This window comes from Lithobates pipiens, unplaced genomic scaffold, assembly GCF_037356315.1.
Source record: "Lithobates pipiens isolate NorthernLeopardFrog02 unplaced genomic scaffold, aLitPip1_a1.2 Scaffold_35, whole genome shotgun sequence".
Classification (NCBI taxonomy): Eukaryota; Metazoa; Chordata; class Amphibia; order Anura; family Ranidae; genus Lithobates; species Lithobates pipiens.
Window position 1 is genome coordinate 23,849,389 of NW_027507811.1, and position 21,555 is coordinate 23,870,943.

Below are 21,555 nucleotides of genomic sequence, written 5' to 3' on the forward strand. Positions count from 1 at the left end.
TATACACACCTTGCATACAGCACGTCACATGAGTCATTCACCCTCTTTTATTCATAACACAGCAGTACTCTCTATCAGGCTTTTCGGCTACACAAATACACTTGTACTGTACACGGATGCTCAAACCCACCCACATATGTACATTCGCAAACCACTCGCCATGCAGAACCCCTACACACACATGAAAACACTGAGAACACAGCAGCTGCCCCTCCTTGCTCCAGCCCTGGGTAGAGATACTGTAAACCAGGGATATGCAATTAGCGGACCTCCAGCTGTTGCAAAACTACAAGTCCCGTCATGCCTCTGCTTCTGGGTGTCATGTTTGTGGCTGTCAGTGTCTTGCTATGCCTATGGGACTGGTAGTTCTGCAACAGCTGGAGGTCCGCTAATTGCATATCCCTGCTGTAAACCATATGAAAGTTTCATCTTCATGTCTCAATAATGTCATGGTAATGTGCACAACATAGCAATTTTGCCAGGGTATGTACACCAATACGAAGCGACCCCATAGTTGGTTTAGTTGTATTTGTTAGTGTTACAGTCACACCCAATTCCATGGCAGAGAGAAACTGTTGACCACTAAACAAACGTACAGTACATATGACTGCAAAATATGTTAACTTCTCATTTTAACTGAATCGTTTTCTCTAACAGATGGGTCAAATGTGTGGAATACATTTCAACAGCATTTTATTTCCTCTCCGAATGACGTGGAACCATTTTTGTCTGATCCTCACCCTGAAAGTTCCAATGCAGATAAGTTAACGGATCTTGCTAATCCTGGGGAATCTTCTGATAAGTCTCATACTGTTCCATCAGATATCCAACTAGGATTTCAGAACGAAGGTCAATCAAATTCACTTTCCTTTGATAATTCAGACTCTGCCACCCATAAAGGTGGGAAGATATTTCCATGTCCTCACTGTGAAAAATGTTTTTCAGCAAAATCATTTCTTGACAAGCATCTAAGAGTACACACTGGGGAACGTCCATTCTCATGCCCAGAGTGCGGGATTAGTTTCAAGTCCAGCTCAAATCTCTTTAGACATCAAAGACTTCATGCTGGAGTGAAGACCTTTTCTTGTTCGGTATGCGGTAAATCTTGTGCAGACAACGCGAACCTTGCCCGCCATCTACTAAACCACACCGGTGAGAAACCTTTTCCATGCTCGGAGTGTGGAAAGCGCTTTAAAAGGAAGTCTCAGTTGACTGAGCATTTTAGGGTTCACACGGGTGAAACTCCTTTCTCGTGTCCAGAGTGTGGAGAAAGTTTTATGCAGAAGTATGATCTCACCGTTCACCAGAAAACCCACGCGGAAAAAATTCCATACGTATGTACAGTGTGCGGGAAAGGTTTTACATGGAAGCATACGCTCCTCCTACACCAGCGAACCCACACAGGAAAAATGCTGTACACGTGTACAGAGTGCGGGCAGGGGTTCATCCGGAAACGCACCTTTGTCAACCACCAGCGAACCCATGTGGATGAACTTCCAATCTCTTGCCTAGACTGTGGCAAACGCTTCACTCAGAAATCCGCTCTTGCCGAACATCAAAAACTTCACGTAGACGAAAGCTCCTTGACATGTTTGGAGTGTGGCAAATCTTTTCAAACCAAGTCCGAACTTTACGTACATCGGAGAGCTCACGTCCGCGAGGAGGTCTTTCCATGCTCAGAATGTGAGAAATCCTTCAAAACAAAGACGGAACTTCTTCTGCACCAGAGAGGTCACACTGGTGAGGTCATCTTCTCTTGCTCGGAATGCCTGAAATCCTTCATAAGAAGATCAGACCTTGTCAGACACCAAAGAGTCCACACCGGGGAAAAGCCGTTTCTGTGCTTCCAGTGTGGCAAACGTTTCTCACATAGAGGAGGCCTCAGAGGCCACCTGAAGCTCCACACCGGAGAAAAACCCTTCTCCTGCCCCGAGTGCGGGAAATGTTTTAGCAGGAAGGACAATCTAATTTCCCATCAGAACACTCACAGGGCAGAGACGCCATTTTCCTGTGCGGAGTGCGGGACAGGGCCTGGTAGTCAGGTCTTGTGTTCACACAGCGGAGCAGCCATCTTCTTGAATGGCGAGCCAGAAGTGTTAGTTGACAAACGTCTACCAAGATAAATTCCACAGACGTTCTCGTTGGATTGAATGAACTGACAAATCTCTCACATTGATGGAACATTTAATCTACAAATATCCAAAACATCTCACGGGTTGTCCTTACCACAACTCAGCACTTGTAGCAAACTGCCCACTCCTTGTCGGTTGTTGTTGTTGTTGGCTTCTGTACTTTTGACTTACACTGAAATGCTTTGATTTCAAGACATTTTGTACCAACTTTTTCGTTAACGCAAGGTTTCCTTTATAACTGATCCCATAATTTTTTTGTTGTTTTTTTAAAAACGTGTGTAGCAAATAAAGGAATTCTTAGAGTGCCATTCCTGAAAACGCTAGTTGTCCAGATACCGCGGTGAATCTCTGGCTTATGCATTTCTGCATTTGTGATTTAAACAACATGGGCACCACCAGATTGGTGTATCAGCCAAGCAGCTTCTAGAACAAGTAGCTGACAATGGCAGTCTATGAACGTCCTTCAGACGCTTTGGAAGTGAGGGCCAGCTCTCCAAACATTGAACATTCGCACCAGGAAGCCTTTCTCATGTTCCAAGTGCAGCAGAAGTTTCAGGTTCAAAGTAATTTTTTATTTATTTTTTTCATTGCAATTTCGGTTACAATGGGCATTTTGAATTTTCTATACATGCTGAAGGAATGTTTCATGTAATCCTGTGCATATCATGCACTATACGGAAATATATTGAGTTCTAGTAAATTGAGAAGTAGCATTAAACAGATACTAATGCTTGTCCTGACATATTTATAATAAAGGGATGTTAATGCAAATCATTTTCTTTTTGCATCTTTTGACATTTGACCCTATATGTTATTCTCATGTATATCGATCCATGTGGATCAAATTTTTTTTTTTTTTTATCATTTGCTTCATACAATTTTATACAGTGGGATGGCTTTATTTTGGTAAAATTTTCGAGATGGTATGTCCAGAAATTTTTCCAGTGCAATTGTTTGACATATAAAAGGGACATAATGCCGCGTACACACGACTGGACTTTAGGTCAGAATAAACTCTGACGGTCTTTCCGATGGAGTTCCGCTGAAACGGACTTGCCTACACACAATCGCGCCACAAAGTCCATTCGTTTAGAACGCGATGATGTACGACGGGACTAGAAAAGGAAGTTCAATAGCCAGTAGCCCATAGCTGTCGCTTTTGGTCCGTAGGAATAGCATACAAACGTTTTTCCCGATAGGAATTGATTCCGTCTGAAAGATTTAAAACATGTTCTATTTCTAGGTCCGTCAGAATTTTTGAAAAAAAAAAAGTCTGCTGAAGCCCACACACGATCGGAATATCCAATCAAATTATTCCGTCTGACCTTTTCTGCCGGACAGTCCAGTCGTGTGTACGCGGCATTAGAGTTTCAATTTCATTATCCTTGAACTCGCAGCATACATAAGGCAGAGTTTGCATATGTTCGAAAGTGAGAATTTCTGTGATAAACATTTTGTTTTAGTCCAGAGTCATCTAATTGTAAGATGCTGTTCTATCTAGACGGTGTAAAGCAGGGCTCAAAATTTCAAGTCCTGAGTTACTAGCCAGACCTTAATGCCCCATACACACGATCGGACTTTCCGACAACAAAACCGTGGATTTTTGTTCAAAGGCTGTTGGCTCCAACTTGTCTTGCATACACACGGTCACACAAATGTTGGGCAACAATTACAAATGTAGTGACGCACAAGACGTACGTGATATCTCCATTACGAAGGCTAGTTATATCTTACGGCTCGTACTTGATTCCGAGCATGCGTGGACTTTTGTCCGACTGACTTGTGTACACACGATCGGAAAGTCCGACAACAAACATTTGTTTGCGGAAAAATTGAGAACCTGCTAGCCAACATTTGTTGGCGGAAAGTCCGACAACAAATGTTCGATGAAGCATACACACGATCAGGAAATATACTAATGATAGGGGCGCTAGTGCAGATGTAAATAACAAAAAAAAATGTGAAAAAAAGTGACAATCATAAAACATCTAAAATAATCCACACCATATCACAAAGCTGCAATAAACAACAAAAAATGCAAGCAAAGTAAATAAAGTCCCACATTCAGGTAATGGAACTCCAAAGTCCAAAAACAAATGTGATTTTTTCAGTGAAAAACTCCTTCTGAATCCATAAATCGGAAAAAGTTGAAGTCTTCTATAACGTGATAAACCGTCCCTTCACCAAACAACTTTCTGCCAACAAGCTCACATCCAACATTTGTTGTCGGAAAATCTGATTGTGTGTACGGGGCATAAGAACTACTCTTCCAGTTGCCCCACCCAACCCCTACCTTGCCCCTAATTCCACCCCTAAGCACTCCCTCATAATTTATCTCACGGAATATCAGTGCAGCATATTGGAACCCATCAGTGCAGCCTCATCCGTGCCCATCAATGCAGCCTATCATTGCACAGGGAGGAATCGGAAGGTTGAGCAAGCTGGATCACACAGAGAGAGCATCTCCCGCTGTGACACAGCTTGTATCTGAAACGCAAGCCCCTGTCAAAGTCCCGCCTCCTATGCTAGGCATCACACTACTTTAATTTCCAAGGATTGGACTAGTATAGGAGCTGGCCCCTCTCAGTGGGATGGAGAAAAAGGACATCCTTCTGGGTGGGATGGAGGAAGAGAAAATCCCTCGGGGTGGGATGGAGAGAGAAGACATCCTTCTGGGTGGGATGGAAACAGAGGACATCCTTTTAGATGAGATGGGGAGAGAGGACATCATTCTGGAATAGATGGGTGACAGAGGACATTCTTCTGGGCAGGAAAAAAAGAGATGACATCCTCCTAAGTGGGATAGAGGCAGAGAACATCCTTCTGTGTGGAAGGGAGGCAGAGGACATCCTTCTGGGTGAGATGGAAATAGAGGGCATCTTTTTTTGGTGGGATGAAGAAAGAGGACATCATTCTAGGCGAGATGGAGACAGAGGAAATTCTTCTGGGTGGGACAAAGAGGGATGACATCCTCCTAGGCGGGATAGAGGCACAGGAAATCCTTGTATGTGAGATGGAAATAGAGCACATCCTTATGGGTGGGATGGAGAAAAAGGATATAATTCTGGGTGGGCCAAAGAGAGATGACATCCTCCAGGGTGGGCTAGAGACAGTGGACCTCACATCACACATAGCTCACTCAGGCCAACACGGTGTCAGGTCATATGACTTACCAGGTGTGTCTGACTGGCTTTGCAGCCCCTAACAGGCATGCTGGATTTTGATAGTATTTACAATCTGATCGCTCCAGAGAGGGTACCTGCAGATATGAAGGGAGGAGTCTAGTATGTATATCTAGAACCTCATCCTAAGAGTTTGTACATCCTCCTCACCATGTTAAAGAGAATATACTCCCTCCTCATCCCATACACATGCATGCATTCCAAGAGCCTGTATGCCCTCATTAGGATTCACCAGACATCTTTCTTACTCTCTGCCTTGTGCATGATGATGAGGTCATTCAGGCTCTTAAACCAGATGAGGAGGGAGTATGAACTCTTTAAAGTGGCGAGGCTGTCTTCACTATCCGATACATCCTGACACTTTTATTACCCTCCCCCATAATACCCTCATTAGAACTTGTGCATTCACATTCCGTCTCTCAAAGTCATCCTCATCCTTCAACGACTTGTATGCCTGACCATTCACTCTACCCCCCACCAGTCACACCCTTAAAGATGAACTTAACATTCCCCGTTTGAGTTTTTTCAATCCTACCTTGACAGCTGAGTTATCCTGAAAAACCATACTTGCCCGCTCAGTGAACGCAGCATTGTCTGTTGTAAGCTGCTGCTTCATCTCAGCATCTCCCCTTCATCTCAGCACTCCAGATCCCATGATGCATCATACTTACTAGGGGGAGTACAACTGGTGTAATCAATGGTGGAGAAAGATCTGGGGGTTTTTGGTAGATCGTAAGCTCAATAATAGCATGCAATGCCAAGCTGCGGTTTCCAAAGATAGCAAAGTCCTTTTTTGTATTAAGAGAGGTACGGACTCCAGAGAGAGAGAGATATAATTTTGCCCATGTTCAAATCATTAGTAAGACCTCATCTGGAATATGCAGTTCAGTTTTGGGCTCCAGTTCTCAAAAAAGATATCGGGGAACTGGTGAAAGTGCAGAGAAGGGCAACCAAAATGATAAGAGGCATGGAGGAACTATGAGGAAAGATTAGAGGAACTGAATTTATTCACTCTTGTGAAGAGGAGATTAAGGGGGGATATGATCACCATGTATAAATATATAAGGGGTTCATATAGTGAACTTGGTGTTGAGTTATTCACTTTACGGTCAACACTGAGGACAATGGGGGACTATTTACGTCTAGAGGAAAAGAGATTTCATCTCCAAATACGGAAAGGTTCTTCACAGTAAGAGTGTGGAATAGACTCCCTCCAGAGGTGGTTCAGGCCAGCTCAATAGATCCAGGGAAAATCCGATTTCCTCTCTGGGATCAGGAAGGACATTTTTCCCCTGCTGTAGCAAATTGGATCCTGCTTTTCTTGGGTTTTTTTTCGCCTTCCTCTGGATCAACTGTGGGTATAAAATTAGGTATATGGGACTGTATGATATTTTTTTATTTTTTATGGTTGAACTGGACGGACTTGTCTTTTTTCAACCTATGTAACTATGATGTCATCAAGAGGATGGCTCTCTTTTCCAGCTTCTTTGATGACACACGGTGGCACAGTGTTATGGGACCTAAAGCCTTCTATAAAGCGTGACGCTAATATGCCAGGCAGCTTTCAGCAAGGGGGTACAGCATTCTTGTCTAAGCAAGGAGCCTAAATTCAAGACTGGGACCCACTGAAAAGGGGAGTAAATGTCTACTCCAAAGGGCCTGTACAAGTGTTCCACTAATGCAAATAACATGCATACAGCACTTCAACTATTTACTCTACAAAAGAGAACTTGATACTTGATGTGAAGAAGATAACTGAAAGCAATGGAGCACAGAGCTCAGGGTAGGAGCAAGGCATTCAGGCATAAAGTAGGGGACTCAGGGGAAGTGGGAGGAGGAGGGAACTTAAATTCAGGGATAGAGCAAATAACTCAGTGGGAGGAAAAGAAAACCTAACAATGGTGCAGGGAACTCGAGAGGGGACTCTGAACTGGAGCAGGAAACTCACGGAGATGACACTAAGGAACTTGGGGCAGGAACAGAGAAATGGATGGATAGGAGCAGGGAATTCAGGGACTTGGGTCTGGGGTTCCTATCCAGAACCCTTCAGCACTTCTAAAGAGCCAACCCCCTCAACCACGAGGTTCCCCAGTGTCGTGGTGTCTGTGGTCCACAATTCCTTAGAAAACATTCTGATGGTTCCTCTATAACCTACCTTCCTTGTGGCAGGGAAAATAGCCATAGATGGTCAAGTTGACAAAAGAAAGAAAAAAATGTGATACCTCTACGCAGGGCCGGGACAAGAGGTGGTCAGTAGGGGAGGCTTCCCTGGGCACTGTGGTATCATGTGGGGTGAAGGACACCACAATGAGATTGGGAGGAGATTTGTGTTGGGAGGGGGAATCTGGTGATCAGCAGGGGGTAAGAATTGTTTAGGAGGGAAAATTTGGGAGGTGTGCTAGGAGTGGTGCTTTAGGGGGATTGATGTTGGGAGGCAGGGGAGAAATTTTGTGCTAGGAGAGGAGATTTCTGTTAGAGGAGGTTACATGGTAGAAGGGTGAGGGGAATTTGTGCTAGGAGAGATGAACAGGGGTGCATTTGTGCTGAGAGGAGAAAGCTGAGGGGGAGGATTTGTGCTGGGGGGAGGGGGTTGTGCTGGGAGAGGGAATTTGGAGTGGGGGGGATATGTACTTGGAGAGGAAATTCAAGAGATTTGAAGATTTAAAAAAAAAAAAACTTTTTGGGGGTGGGTGGGATATCAACAGGGGAAGCGGATTTGTACTGGGAGGCGGGGGAATGTATGCGTAGAGAGCAAGCATGCAGATTAGTGCTCAATTTTATTTTTTTGGGGGGGAGGGGGGACAGTTTTTTGCTCAGATATAATGCTCATACATCTTGGAGGGGTGCAGTTTGGCATGTTCGTCCTGGGCTCTAGATGACCTTGTCCCAGCACTGCCTATCTGAACTAAGTCTCGGTGAGTTTCCACCACTTTAGTGCGTCATTTGAATTCAAGCGGTTGTACCGGGGTGATGTCTGCAGGCATCACCCCGGTACTGTTTTATTAGAGCAGATGGTCGCCTCTCTTGTAATAGTAATCAGAGTGGCTAACTAGCCGCTCGTTTGCTATTACCAGCAGTGGGAGGGGATGTCGCCCCCCGCCACCTTCCATGGCTTACTCGGGCTCTGCCGTCCCACCAGGACACCTGAGATATCAGCCGGCATGTATGCTGGCCAGTTGGGATCGGGTCTCCCTAATTGTAACCCAAAAGAGATGATATGACCTTACTTAAGGTTTACCCGGATGTCAGCGGCCGCCATTTAAAAAATAAAAAGTATTCAAAAACAGATCTTGGTGTTTTGGATGCTTCCAAGGGCAGAGGAGGGATTTGTGGTCTGGGGATTTTTATTTTTTCACATTAAAAAATCAAGAAAGTTTATCTTTTCAAAAGATTGCATTTGAAAATCCGCTGTGGAAATACCGTGTGGCAAACAAAATTTAAAAAAAAAAAAAATATATATATATATATGTAATTTTCTAGCAAAAAAAAAAAAACACCTGATTGTTACATGTGAACAAAAAGTGCCGGAAAAGAGGACATCCTCTTGGGTGGGATGGAGAGAGAGGACATGCCTCCGGGTGGGATGGAGGAAGAGGACGTCCCTGATCTTCAAGAAGTTAAACCTGCATACGGACTCTTTTATAAATATGATGTCTAAAGCCCCGATTACTTTTAGCTATGGGATTCTAACTAGACCAAAAGGTGCCCAGCAATGCCACCAGGTTACGACTTATATTAATAATACACTAGCAACAATAAGACACATTGAAAAAAACTAAGAAAATGGAGCCAGAGACCAGACCACAGCTGGAGTTTATTACATTTATTCCACTGCAAACATTTTCCCACACACATGATCTAAAGGTGAGTTAACGAGAGTGAACTTTCTGGTGTTTGATCAGATGGGTGGTTTGGGCGAAGGCCTTTCCGCACACCAAACAAATAAATGGTTTTTCCCCAGTATGAAGTCGCTTGTGTCTAATAAAATTTGATCTATCTATGAACTCCTTCCCACACTCCGAGCAGGCAAAAGGCTTTTCCCCCGTGTGTATCCTCCGATGTCTGTTAAGGTACGACTTGTCCAAGAACTTCTTGCCACAGTCGGAGCAGGTGAAGGGTGTCTGGCCTGTGTGCGCTGCCCTGTGTCTCACAAGCGAGGACTTGTCCAGGAACCCTTCGCCGCACTCAGTGCAGGAGAAAGGCATCTCCTCCGAGTGCATTTTCTGATGACTACGGAGCAGCGACGACCAGGCGAACCTCTGACCACACTCTGCGCAGGAATATGGCTTCTCCCCCGTGTGAACCCTGTTGTGACTGCTGAGGTCAGTCTTTGTGATGAAACCTTTCCCGCACTCCGAGCAGGTAAATGGTGCCTCGCCTGCATGAATTTTCTGGTGAGCGAGCAGCCGTGACCTTTCCTTAAAACACTTCCCGCACTCAATGCAAGGAAAAGTCACGCCTTCATGGTTTCTCTGGTGAGCGCGGAGGTGGGAGGACCAGGCGAAACACTGGCCACACTCCAAACACACGTAAGGTCTTTCCCCGGTGTGCATCCTGCGGTGCTGTAAAAGCTTGGACCGGAAGGGGAAATGTTTACCGCAGTCCACACACTCAAATTTCATCTGCCCAGAGTGAGTCAGCTGATGCCTATCGAGAGAAGCCTGACTTGCAAAGCACCTCCCGCACTCCGCACAAGAATACGGCTTCTCCACGGCAGTCTTCTGTCCAGGACTGGATTCTTGCCCAAAGCTTTCGCCACAAGCGGAGCATGAAAATTGGTTCTGACCCGTCAAGACGAGCTCTGTTTTTGCCGTGAAACATTTCCCGCATTTGGAACATATCAAGGGTCCCTCGTCCGTGTGAGTTTCATGGTGGGAGATAAGAGCGGACAATCTTGAAAAACACATTCCGCATTCTGAACAGGAAAACGCGTCCAGCGCTGACTGACCAGAACAAGGTTCCTCAGGGTTACAGTGATCCGGTCCTCTTCCTGAAGATTTTTGAGTGACAGCGTTCCGTTTACAAACTGGAGATGAAAAAGTTCTCCCTTTCTGAGGTTTCCTACGTACTGCTCTGCCTGCAAGCAAGGGGGAAAAAAAAAAGAATTATGGAGAAAGCCATGGGAGAATCGTGGAGGCCAACAACTAAAATAATATAATTTACATAACAGTACAGTTAAGTTTGATTGAAGGTCCCCATTAAGTGCACCTGTTTCTCCACCCTGCATAGACGGGTTCACTCTGAAGGAGGGGGTGCTGGAGGACCTTTCCATTGTAGTATGTTTTACAGGCAACTGAAACAATGCTCAGCTTCACCAGGCCAAAACGTCCCGTGTAACACGACGCAAAAGCTAAACCTCAACCATAACCACAGTAATGTCCCAGAAACAAACCATCGCTGAGGCCGTTAAAAAAAAAAAAAAAAAAAGGTTGAAAGACCAGAGGTTCTGAAACAGCCAAAAGCCACATTTCAGGCCAAATCAGAGGCCTACTGCTAAAGATGTATTAGATGCTGAACTACAATACACCTCCTTGATTAATACAAAAAAAAAAAAAATGAAATAGAAGCATATATGTATATTAACATATATAAGCTCCGGGTGACATAACAGGGACAAAACACGTTGGGCGGAGCCTCCTACATCACTTCCGGGAACTCATTTCTGGTGGGTGGAAAGCAGAAGTATCACGGACACATGCCTATGTGATTTTGCTTGTGTATCTATGCAAGTCACACATTACTGTAAGTGTATTATTGTTTTTAAAAATTGCTTTAATTAAGCAGTGTAACACTATTGGAGGCTGCTTCTCCAGGTTGGCTTACATATATATATATATATACCTGGAGCAAGGGAGGAAGGATCGAAGGGATTTCCCATTGCGTGGAGAGGAGTCTTAAAGGGAAGTGTGCATGCTACTCTGGGAAATAACCAAGTTAAGTTGGTAAAAAAAAAAAGCGCAATAGACCCACTTACTTACACTAAGGGGTCATGGAACCATTTTTGGTCTCCATAGCGTGGGAATCATTGTATCAGAATAATGGAAATACTATTTGTAAAAACTATTGTGGCCTGGTGGCAAGGAAAAAGGTCTGAGGTTCCTTCAAGGGTCTTACCTATATACACCATTAGCCATAACATTATGACAGGTAAAGGGAATAGCATTGATTCTCTCATTAAAATAGCACTGAAAGTGGGTGGGATATATTAGGCAGAAGGTGAACATGTTGTCCCTGAAGCTGATGTGTTGAAAGCAGAAAAATATTAGTCAGTGTAAGGATTTGCGTGACTTTGACAACGACCATATTGTAATGTCTAGACGACTGGGGCAGAGCAACTCCACCACTGCAGCTCTTGTGGGATGTTCCCGGTCTGCAGTGGTCCGGACTGACCAAAAGTGGTCCAAAGAAGGAAAACCAGCAAATCGATGACAGGGTCATAGGCAGGCAAGGCTCATTGATGCACTTGGGGAGCAAAGGATGGCATGTGTAATCTGATCCAATAGAAGAGCTACTGGAGCTTAATTTGCTGAAAACATTAATACTGGTTCTGATAGAAAGGTGTCAGAACACAGATTTGTTGTGTATGGGGGCTGCAGAGCCACAGACCGGTCAGGGTTGCTATACTGTCCTCAGCCAAAAGCTCTTACAACGGGCATGTGAGCATCAGAACTGGACCACGGAGCAATGGAAGAAGGTGGCCTGGTCTGATGAAATTGAAGAATGGTCGAGCAACACGAGTTTGAGGTATTAATTTGGCCTCCAAATTCAATCTAATCAAGCATATGTGGGATGTGCTGGAAAAACAATTCCAATCCATGGGGTTCCCACCTTGCAACTTACTTAAAGGATCTGCTACTGATGGCTTGATGCCAGAAGCCTCAGCATACCTCCAGAGGTGTAGTGGCGTCCATGCCTCAATGGGTTATGGTGGGTGGTCATAATGCTATGGCTAATCTGTGTATATGTTATGCTGATTGTTACGCAGACTAATCTCATCTCGTTTAAAGAATCCATAAAGACAATAGGTGGATATGTGTGGTAGATGGGAAGGTGGTTCCATCTCTGGACTAGCAACACACAATTTAATGATGTGTAGCTGACATGTGGGGGATTTGATGAGGTCTTGGATTTCCCCGCTGAGCACCTGATTGAAGAAGAGCAATGAACTGCTGCAGAGACAGAACTCTGTGAATCGTCTCTGAATGTCATGTTTATTACTAACCTGTGCTGCTCTCTGTAGGAATGTCCTCCTCCTCCTTCACCACTACCGGGATTATGATCTCCTCCTCTTCTGATTCCTCTTTCACCAGAACATTGATGTCCATCAGGTTTTCAGCCTAAAATGTTAGGAAATGTAATCATAAATATTAGTATAATGTATACCTGCCAATTGCTAATGCGGTACTCAATTCCACCTACCTGACCACGGTAAGGGGTGGTGTGACCTTCCTGTGTGGAATCCTGGGAATACAGAGGACGCGGAGATCCTTCTGGTGGAATCCAATTACTGGATCCATCTGTAGGAAACACACACACTGACTGAATACATTGTTTCTATGAGTTCATCAGAAGATGGGGGGGGGGTCTCTATACTGCTCTCTCCTTTACAATAAAGTCTCCTCTTACCCGGTGATGTGAGGGGCGGCTCATTCTCCATAATAATGTCCTTGTAGAGATCCTTGTGTCCTATTAAGTTCTCCCACTCCTCCATGGAGAAATAGGTAGTGACATCCTGACACCTTATAGGAACCTGACACACACAATGATACAGTCACCATCCAGACACATCCCTTGTCTGTTACTGGATAATGTCCCAGAATTCCCGGCACCGCTCACCTTCCCCGTCAGCAGCTTATTGATCTTCTGGGCGTCTTCTAGAATTATCTTGTCTAAGGAAGTGAGATGGAGGCACTGTGATGCTGATAGCTCCTGCTTAGGTTCTCGGGAAGCCTGAGGTCACCTCTTCTTTCCACTCCTCTTTTGAAACCTGTGTATGGAGAAATCTGAATGAAGAAAATGTGGATAGCAGAATTGCCATGTTCAGATTTTAAAGAGTTCTTTATCAGTTATTGTCCATGTTATGCTCTCCTATGATAGGATGTAGAGGGGTTCAAACATGTTCCATAAGTAATAAAATACAGCAAAACTTAGTCTGAACTTTCCCTTTATCATAACCTAAAGCTGCAGCTGACTGGTCTGGCTAGAGTTGTGACTCCAGAAGTGGTGGCCATAATAGGGCTATAACCAGAGGTCATAATCTTAACTATCATGACCCTGATCTTGCCAGGATTGTGTTGCTTGTAACTCCAACAATGAAGGCCATGATCTAGCCAGACTTGCCCAAGTCACAGCACCTAGTTGGGTTCCCCTGATCTGGCCAGGGTTGTCATAGTAGTAACTTCAACAACGAAGGCCATGCCCTAACTGGCCCTGTTTGCAGGGCTATCAACTAGTTAGACTTTCCCTGGTTAAACTTGATCTATGGTCGGCCAACTCTGATGAGGCTTGTGTTGGCAGTAACTCCAATGATGGAGGTCATAATCCATTTAGGGTTGTCTGATCAAAGCTTATGTATGGTGGTCCTTGTCTGTTTGGGGTTGGGTTTCCTCAAGCTTCAGCAATGATGGCCATGATCTAGCCAGACTTGCTTGCCCAAAGTCAAAGCAATAAGTATGGTTCCCCTGATCCGGCCAGAGTTGTGATGGTAGTAACTCCAACAATGAAGACCTGGATCTAATTGGCCCTGTTTCCAGGCCTATCTACCTAGTTAGACTTTCCACGGTTACAGCTTGATCTATGGTAGACCAACTCCGACCAGGGTTGTGTTGGCTGTAACCCAACAATGGTTGCCAATGCCATGATCCAACTAGAATAGTCTGGTCATGGCCTATGTATGGTGGCCCTCGTCTGCTTGGGGTTGGGTTTCCTGGAGCTCAGCAATGATGGCCATGATCTAACTTATAATTTTCCCAGACCCATATACATAGCTAGACTTGCCCTGGTTACAGCCTTATCTAAGCTGGACCAACTCTGGCCAGAGTTGTGTGGGCTGTAACTCAAAATGATGGTGGCCATGATCCAACTAGAAGTGTTTGATCACCTATATTTGGTGGCCCTCATCTGCTTAGGGTTGGGTTGCTTGTGGCTCCAACAATGATAGCCATGATCTAGCTAGAACTGGCCAAGTCACAGCAAAAAGTATAGTTCTCCTGATCTGGCCAGGCACATCTACATACCTAGACTTCCCCTGGTAAAAAAAAACCTTAGCTAAGCTCCGGAGGGGTCAGAGTGAAATGCGTTGGGGGCGTGCCCTGGTTGGCGTCCAGGCTAAGGTTACCACTCTACTTACCACTAGGACACCTAGATGTGCAACCTTTAGGGGCCACGCACAGATGAGCAGTAGGGCTCAGGTCCCAAAAGAGCTTTGCGGCGCTTGCACCGGTTCCAGCACAAGCGCGAAGACGCGCCAGGAAACTTCATGTTACTTTATTTGCGCATGCGTGGAATATCACCTGCACCAGTGTAGCAGTTCTGATGGGCATTCTCGGAGAAGAAGGCCAGTCGCATGCGCCATAATGGCAGTGCCCTGTGGGCGGCGGAACCAACTGTGAGGTGGACAGAAGCTTATATTAAATAATTTATTATAAATCTCCTCCACCAATAATGGAACCCAACGCTCCGCTCCATCAATCCCCAACATGGTCAACACATCGCTGTACGGAGGAGGCGGGAGGAACTCCGACCAACCACTGCGGGAATAATCACTTCCAGGGACAGAACCCCCCCACCTTTCCTGGGATTGGCACACAGACAGGCCACGCTGCAGGGGGTTGATTTTTAGGGACAGACCCACATTATAAAGACCTGTCCCTGGAAAGGAGATACAATCCCCCCAACTCCGCCCATAATGAGGACAATGCACTCACCAACCTCCCCTCTGCTCACTCCACCAGCACAGGAAACATCTGCACCACTTCCGGTGCTCAGCTCCCCACTTCCGATCGACGCTGGCGGCCATGATGGATGTGTCAGGGGCGTGAAACGCACAACCCGGAAGTAAAGGAAGAGCGGAGTCCGGGAGAACCCCAGGGATCTCAGTGTAGGGGGTGGGGAATTCTCCGCTCCGAGGGGCTCCACGCTGTGAACGAAGGACGGGCTCTTATGAGGGTTTTTTCCTATTAGACGGCGACTTCTTGGTTAGGGCCAAAGTCCTGATAGGTCTGAAACACTAATCTCAGTTTTTTCTTCTTCTTCCGGTCCATGCGTTCCACCAACCCTTACTTCCTTGCGTTTCACTGAGCTTACTGTATAGTACAATAGCGCCACCGTGCGCTCATATTTAGAACTGCAATTTTCGCATGACTCATAAAGGACATCTAGTGGCCATCTTTAGTATTGCAAACATTCTTTTTAATGCTCGCCAGCTTGTGAAAAATTATAAGCACTGCAGCTGTAATTACCAATACGCCACCGTGTGGCCATGACTAGAACTGCAGTTACTAATATAGTCCTCCCCTTGTGGTGATTATCAGAACTGCAGTCGTAATTATTCATATGTTAGAGAGCGCTGCTACACTGTTGGAACTGCAAACGTGTGCCGCCTTGTGGTTGTATATACTGCAGTAAAAATTTTTTTTGCAAAAGCGCTACCGTGTGGTCAATATTGGAACTGTACTAATTATTATTATTACTATTATTAGCATTGATTATTATTATTATCATCACCATGATTATTATTATCATTAAGTATTATTCATGATAATTATAATTATTTGCGCCACCATGTGGACGATACCAAAACTAAAATCAAATTGACAATTTTTGCAAAAGCGCTACCGTGTGGTCAATGTTAGAATTGTACTACTTATTATTATTATATTTATTATCAATAATTATTATCATCATCATTAATATTATCACTAATTATTATTAGTTATTTATTATTATTATTATTTGCACCACCTTGTGGGGGATATCAGAACTACATCTCTCGTTGTCAGTAATTAATTAATAATAAAGTACTTTATTAAATAAAATTAAACAAAGTAATAATAAATGAGCATGTAAAATAATAATAATGCACTAATTGACCATAATGCAATTAATTAATAAAGTACTTCATTAAATTAAAATACAATTAAACAAAGTAATAATAAATGAGCACGTAAAATAATAGTAATAACATAATACATTAATTGACCATAATGCAATAGAATGCAAAAAAAAGTGCGGCACCGTGTGGCCATGCTTAGAACTGAAGTCACTGATATAGTCCTCCTCCTTGTGGTGATTATCAGAACTTCAGAAGTAATTATTCGTTTGTTAGAGCTCTACTGTGTGGACACTGCTGGAACTGCAGCTGGTAATATTTATACGTGTGCCACCTTGTGTTTGAATATCAGAACTGCAATAAAAAATGACCAATGTACCAGACCGCCATCGTGTGGTCAATGTTGGAACTGTACTACTTATTATTAATGCCATTAATTATTATTATCATCATTTCTATCATTGTTATCATTAACTATTAGTGATAATTATTATTATTTGCGCCACCATGTGGACGATATCGGAACTACAATCAAAATTACCATTTTGAAAAAGCACCACTGTGTGGTCAATGTAAGAACTGTACTAATTATTATTATTATTAATAATTATTAGTAGTATCATTATTATTATTATCCCTAATTATTATTATTATTATTTATTTTATTATTTGCGCCACCTTGTGGAGGATATCAGAACTACATCTGTCGTTATCAGTAATTCATTAATAATAAAGTACTTCATTAAATAAAAATAAAATTAAGCAAAGTAATAATAAATGAGCATGTAAAATAATAGTAATACATTAATTAACCATAATGCAAAAGATTGGAGAAAAAAAGGTGCGCCACCGTGTGGCAATGCTTAAAACTGCAGTTACTAATCTAGTCCTCCGCCTTGTGGTGATTATCAGAACTGCAGAAATAATTATTCGTTTGTTAGAGCTCTACTGTGTGGACACTGTTGGAACTGCAGCTGGTAATATTTTATACGTGTGCCGCCTTGTGGTTAAATATCGCAACTGCAGTAAAAAGGACCAATTTGCAAAAGCGTCACCGTGTGGTCATGTTTAGAAATGCAGTTGCTAATTTAGTCCTGCGCCTTATGGTGATTATCAGAACTGCAACCATAATTATTCGTATGTTAAAACGCCTCTGTGTGGGCACTGTTGGAACTGCAGCTCGTAATATTTAATACGTGTGCCGCCTTGTGGTTCAATATCAGAACTGCAGTAAAAAAAAATGGGCACTGTGCCAAAGCGCCACCGTGTGGTCAATCTTGGAACTGTAATAATTATTAGCATTAATTATTATCATCAATGATCTCTATCATTATTATTATCATTAATTATTATTAGTGATGATTATTATTTGCACCACCATGTGGACGATACCAGAATTACAACCAAAATTACCATTTTGCAAAGGCGCCACCACGTGGTCAATGTTTGAACTGCACTAATTAATATTATTATTTTTATTATCACTAATTATTAATAATTATTATTATTATTATATGTGCCACCATGTGGAGGACTTCAGAACTACTTCTGCGGTTATCAGTAAATAATAATAATAAAGTACTTCATTAAATAAAAATAAAATTAAATAAAGTAATAAGAAATGAGCTTGTAAAATAGTAATAACAATTATACATGAATTGACCATAATGCAATAGATTGCAAAAAAAAGGTGCGGCACCGTGTGGCCATGCTTAGAACTGCAGTTACTAATATAGCTCTCCGCCTTGTGGCGATTATCAGAAGTGCAGAAGTAATTATTTGTTTGTTAGAGCGCTACTGTGTGGACACTGTTGGAACTGTAGCTGGTAATACGTGTGCCACCTTGTGGTTGAATAGCAGAACTTCAGTCTAAATGCCACATTTGCAAAAGCGCCACCGTGTGGTCAATGTTAGAACTGTACTAATTATTGTTACGATTACTATTATCATAATTATAATAATCATTATTATGATTAATAATTATTATTTATTATTATTATTTGTGACATTATTATGAAGGATATCAGAACTACATCTGTGGTTATCAGTTATTCATTAATAATAAAGTACTTAATTAAATAAAAATAAATATTACACAAAAAAATAATAAATGGGCATTTAAAATAATAGTAATACTAAAAATACTACCATGACCATAATGTCAATAGATTGCAAATAAAATAAAAACTGACAGGGGTTATAACACTTCAATACTCTATCCATAAAGGTTTTCCTTTAGTTCTAAGTTACAGAAAGCGCTACTGCATGTCAACTGCATGTCAACTGCAGCTCCAAACAATTCATTATGGATATGCGCCACCTTGTGGTAAGTGTCAACACTACAAGCATAATAATTAAACATGAAAGGCCGCCACCTAGTGGCCTTAATTAGAACTGCAGCATATGAAGTGTATCTGCCGCCACCTTGTGGTAAATACCAGAACTGTAGTTGCAAATATCATTATGTAATTACAACCGCCACTGCATGGCCATTGACTCAATATTTATTACTTATATGCGGTTTTTGTGAAGGTCCGCAGTTCTGAAAACTGCACATGAGTAATAAATATCAAGTCAATAGCCATGCAGTGGCGATTGTAATTACAAATTTATAATTGCAACTACAGTTCTGGTATTTACCACAAGGTCATACGCTGCAGTTCTAAGGATGGTGGAGTGAGAACTGCAGTTATGAATTGTTATATTGCTATAATTATATCAATATCATTTATATGACCCAATGGCACCATCTTGTGGTCATTGTTAGAACTGCACTAATTTTTGCGACATTGTTTACTAGGTTGTATAATTAGGAAAAACAAAATGGGAAAAATTCGTACTATACAGACCAAAAAAGGAGCAAAGGTTTGTATATAAAATCAGAATTTCATTGTATAACAAACAATGTTAAAAACAATTCATACAAAAGTGAATAAAACCCATTGAGCAGTAGTATTGAGCTATTGTATTCTGTAGATACACCAGAATGTTAGTATATCTTTTGTCTGCTAGTGCTGGTAAAAGATAGTCTTCATGTGCATTCACAGAGTACAATAGCTCAATACTACTGCTCAATGGGTTTTATACATTTTTGTATGAATTGTTTTAACTATTTTGTTATACAATGAAATTCTGTGATTTTATATACAAATCTTTGCTCCTTGTTTGGCCTGTATAGTCCAAATTTTCCTTTTTGTTTTTTTCCTAATTATACATAATACAGACGATGGTCTGAAGTACCACTATATACTATTATGTTTACTGGATTGTAGCGAGTCCTTGTGGTCATTGCCAGAACTACAGTTGTCACATCTATGTCCCATGGGAGGGTTTGTTTTTACCCTCCCTCCTGTTGAATGCCCCCACAGCAAGCACTTGCTATGGGGGCACCCGAGCCGAGCTCCAGTGTCACGTATCCATTCAGACACGGAGCTGCAGTTCGGCTCTGCCCCCTCCTCTCTCCTGGTTGGCTGGGTTTGATTGATCGATACATATGAAGCCAAAATACAGGAATATTATTATTACTATTATTATAAAACTCCCCCAATCTATAGAATATGCGGGCCAGTCCCTATTTGTGGCTGCAGTCTACACAGTGACCACAAGGTCGTCCGGGGACTTTCTCTCCTGATTGGTTGAGACACAGCAGCGGACCCATTGGCACCCTTTGCTGTGTTTCAGCCAATCAGGAGGGAGAGTCCCGTGCAACTGAGGCATTCGTGGACATTGCTGGATAGAGATGGGGCTCAGATGTGCATTTGGGGGGTTGAGGAGGGCTGCCGCACACAGAAGGCTTTTTATCTTAATGCATTAAAGGAGTTGTAAACCTTTGTGGTGTTTTGCCTTAAAGTATTTGTTAAGGCCTTTATATAATTCACTGCCAGCCTCTCTATTAGTAGCATAGCACACTATGTAAGTTGTTTTAAAAAGCACTGTGCTGTGTAATCTGTTCTAAGGGACCGGGATCTGTATTATTTATTTTTTTGGGTTATCAAACACTTTGTGAAAACTCTTCTTTGCTGCAGCAGCCCCCCCAGACCCCCTCCTTTTACTTACCTAAACCCAATCGTTACAGTGTTGAGGACGAGCCCAGCAGCTCCAGCCGCAGTCTCGGGTCCTCAATGGATAGATTGATAGCAGCAGCAGCCATTGGCTTCTGCTGCTGTCAATCAAATCCAGTGACACAGGAGCTGGGGGCGGAGACGAGTCCTGCTGTCTGTGTCAAAGGACGCAGCAGCAGGACTCGGGAGTGCGCCCGCGTGGGTGCCCCCATGGAAAGCGGCTCTCCGAAGAGGCACTCGATGAGGAGGAGGAGCCAGGAGACCCCAGAAGAGGAGGATTGGGGCCACTCTGTGCAAAACCCTTGCACAGAGAGCAGGTAAGTATAACATGTTTGTTTTAAAAAAAAAAACACAAACTTTTACAATCACTTTAACCACTTCCCGACCAGCGCACGACGATGTACGTCGACAGAATGGCACGGGCAGGCATATTGGCGTACATGTACGTCCAATATTCGTTGCCGCCGTGCCATCGGGAGCGCGCCGCCGGCGGCGCGCTCCCGCGCTGGTCGGGACCCCCGTGAGTCCGGTCGCGGGACCCGCGGACTCGATCGCCGCGGGCATCCCCGCGATCGTCTCACGGAGCGGCCGAATGGAGGAAATGCTGTATAAACAACATTTTTCCATTCTGCCTAGCAACTAGTGACGCTGATCTCTGCTCCATGTGATTGGAGCAGAGATCAGTGTACACTAAATGAAAGCCCAACCCCACCACAGTTAGTAACACACCCCTAGGAACACTTAACCCCTACACTGCCACCCACTGGTTAACCCTTTTGCTGCCAGTGTCATTTACACAGGAATCACTGCATTTATATAGCAGTGATTACTGTATAAATGACAATGGTCCCAAAAATGTGTCAAAAATGTCCGATGGGTCCCCCACAATGTCGCAGTCACAATAAAAATCGCAGATCGCCGCCATTACTAGTAAAAAATAAAAAAATAAAAAATTATTAATAAAAATGCTATAAAACTATCCCTATTTTGTAAACGCTATAACTTTTGCGCAAACCAATCAATAATCGCTTATTGCGATTTTTTTTACCAAAAATATGTAGAAGAATACGTATCGGCCTAAACTGAGGGAAAAAAATGTTTTTTTATATATTATTTATTATTACAAAAAG

General features: G+C 43.1%; 2 protein-coding genes across 5 annotated transcripts in view; one reads left to right on the plus strand and one right to left on the minus strand.

Annotated features, from left to right (window-relative positions):
- The window catches only part of LOC143956203 (uncharacterized), a 94,360-nt gene extending 91,457 nt beyond the window's left edge, over positions 1–2,903 (plus strand). For all 3 annotated transcript variants that reach the window (XM_077466364.1, XM_077466365.1, XM_077466366.1), the window contains one exon: positions 658–2,903. In XM_077466364.1, coding sequence (XP_077322490.1) covers positions 658–2,123 — 1,466 coding nt within the window. In that variant the 3' untranslated portion in view covers positions 2,124–2,903. The remainder of the gene's footprint in view (positions 1–657) is intronic.
- A 6,195-nt stretch (positions 2,904–9,098) lies between these two features.
- Positions 9,099–15,475, minus strand: LOC143955248 (uncharacterized). 2 transcript variants are annotated; one of them, XM_077465329.1, is made up of 6 exons: positions 15,245–15,475; positions 13,151–13,301; positions 12,941–13,064; positions 12,734–12,831; positions 12,537–12,651; positions 9,099–10,391 (listed from the first exon to the last, which is right to left on the minus strand). In XM_077465329.1, the coding sequence occupies exons 3-6, from the start codon at positions 13,023–13,025 to the stop codon at positions 9,184–9,186; spliced, it is 1,506 nt and encodes a 501-aa protein (XP_077321455.1). In that variant the 5' UTR covers positions 13,026–13,064; positions 13,151–13,301; positions 15,245–15,475; the 3' UTR covers positions 9,099–9,183. The 2 variants fall into 2 exon arrangements, with proteins under 2 accessions (XP_077321455.1, XP_077321454.1); XM_077465328.1 differs by having other exon boundaries at positions 15,241–15,475.
- Positions 15,476–21,555: the final 6,080 nt, after the last annotated feature.

Bases quoted from the DNA above. Each gene is read 5' to 3' on its own strand.
- LOC143955248 (XM_077465329.1), bottom strand. From the start codon at position 13,025: ATGGAGGAGTGGGAGAACTTAATAGGACACAAGGATCTCTACAAGGAC. The intron at 12,652-12,733 runs GTAGGTGGAATT...CTAACATTTTAG, and splicing joins CCACCCCTTACCGTGGTCAG to GCTGAAAACCTGATGGACAT. The intron at 10,392-12,536 runs GTTAGTAATAAA...CCTTGCTTGCAG, and splicing joins TCCTACAGAGAGCAGCACAG to GCAGAGCAGTACGTAGGAAA.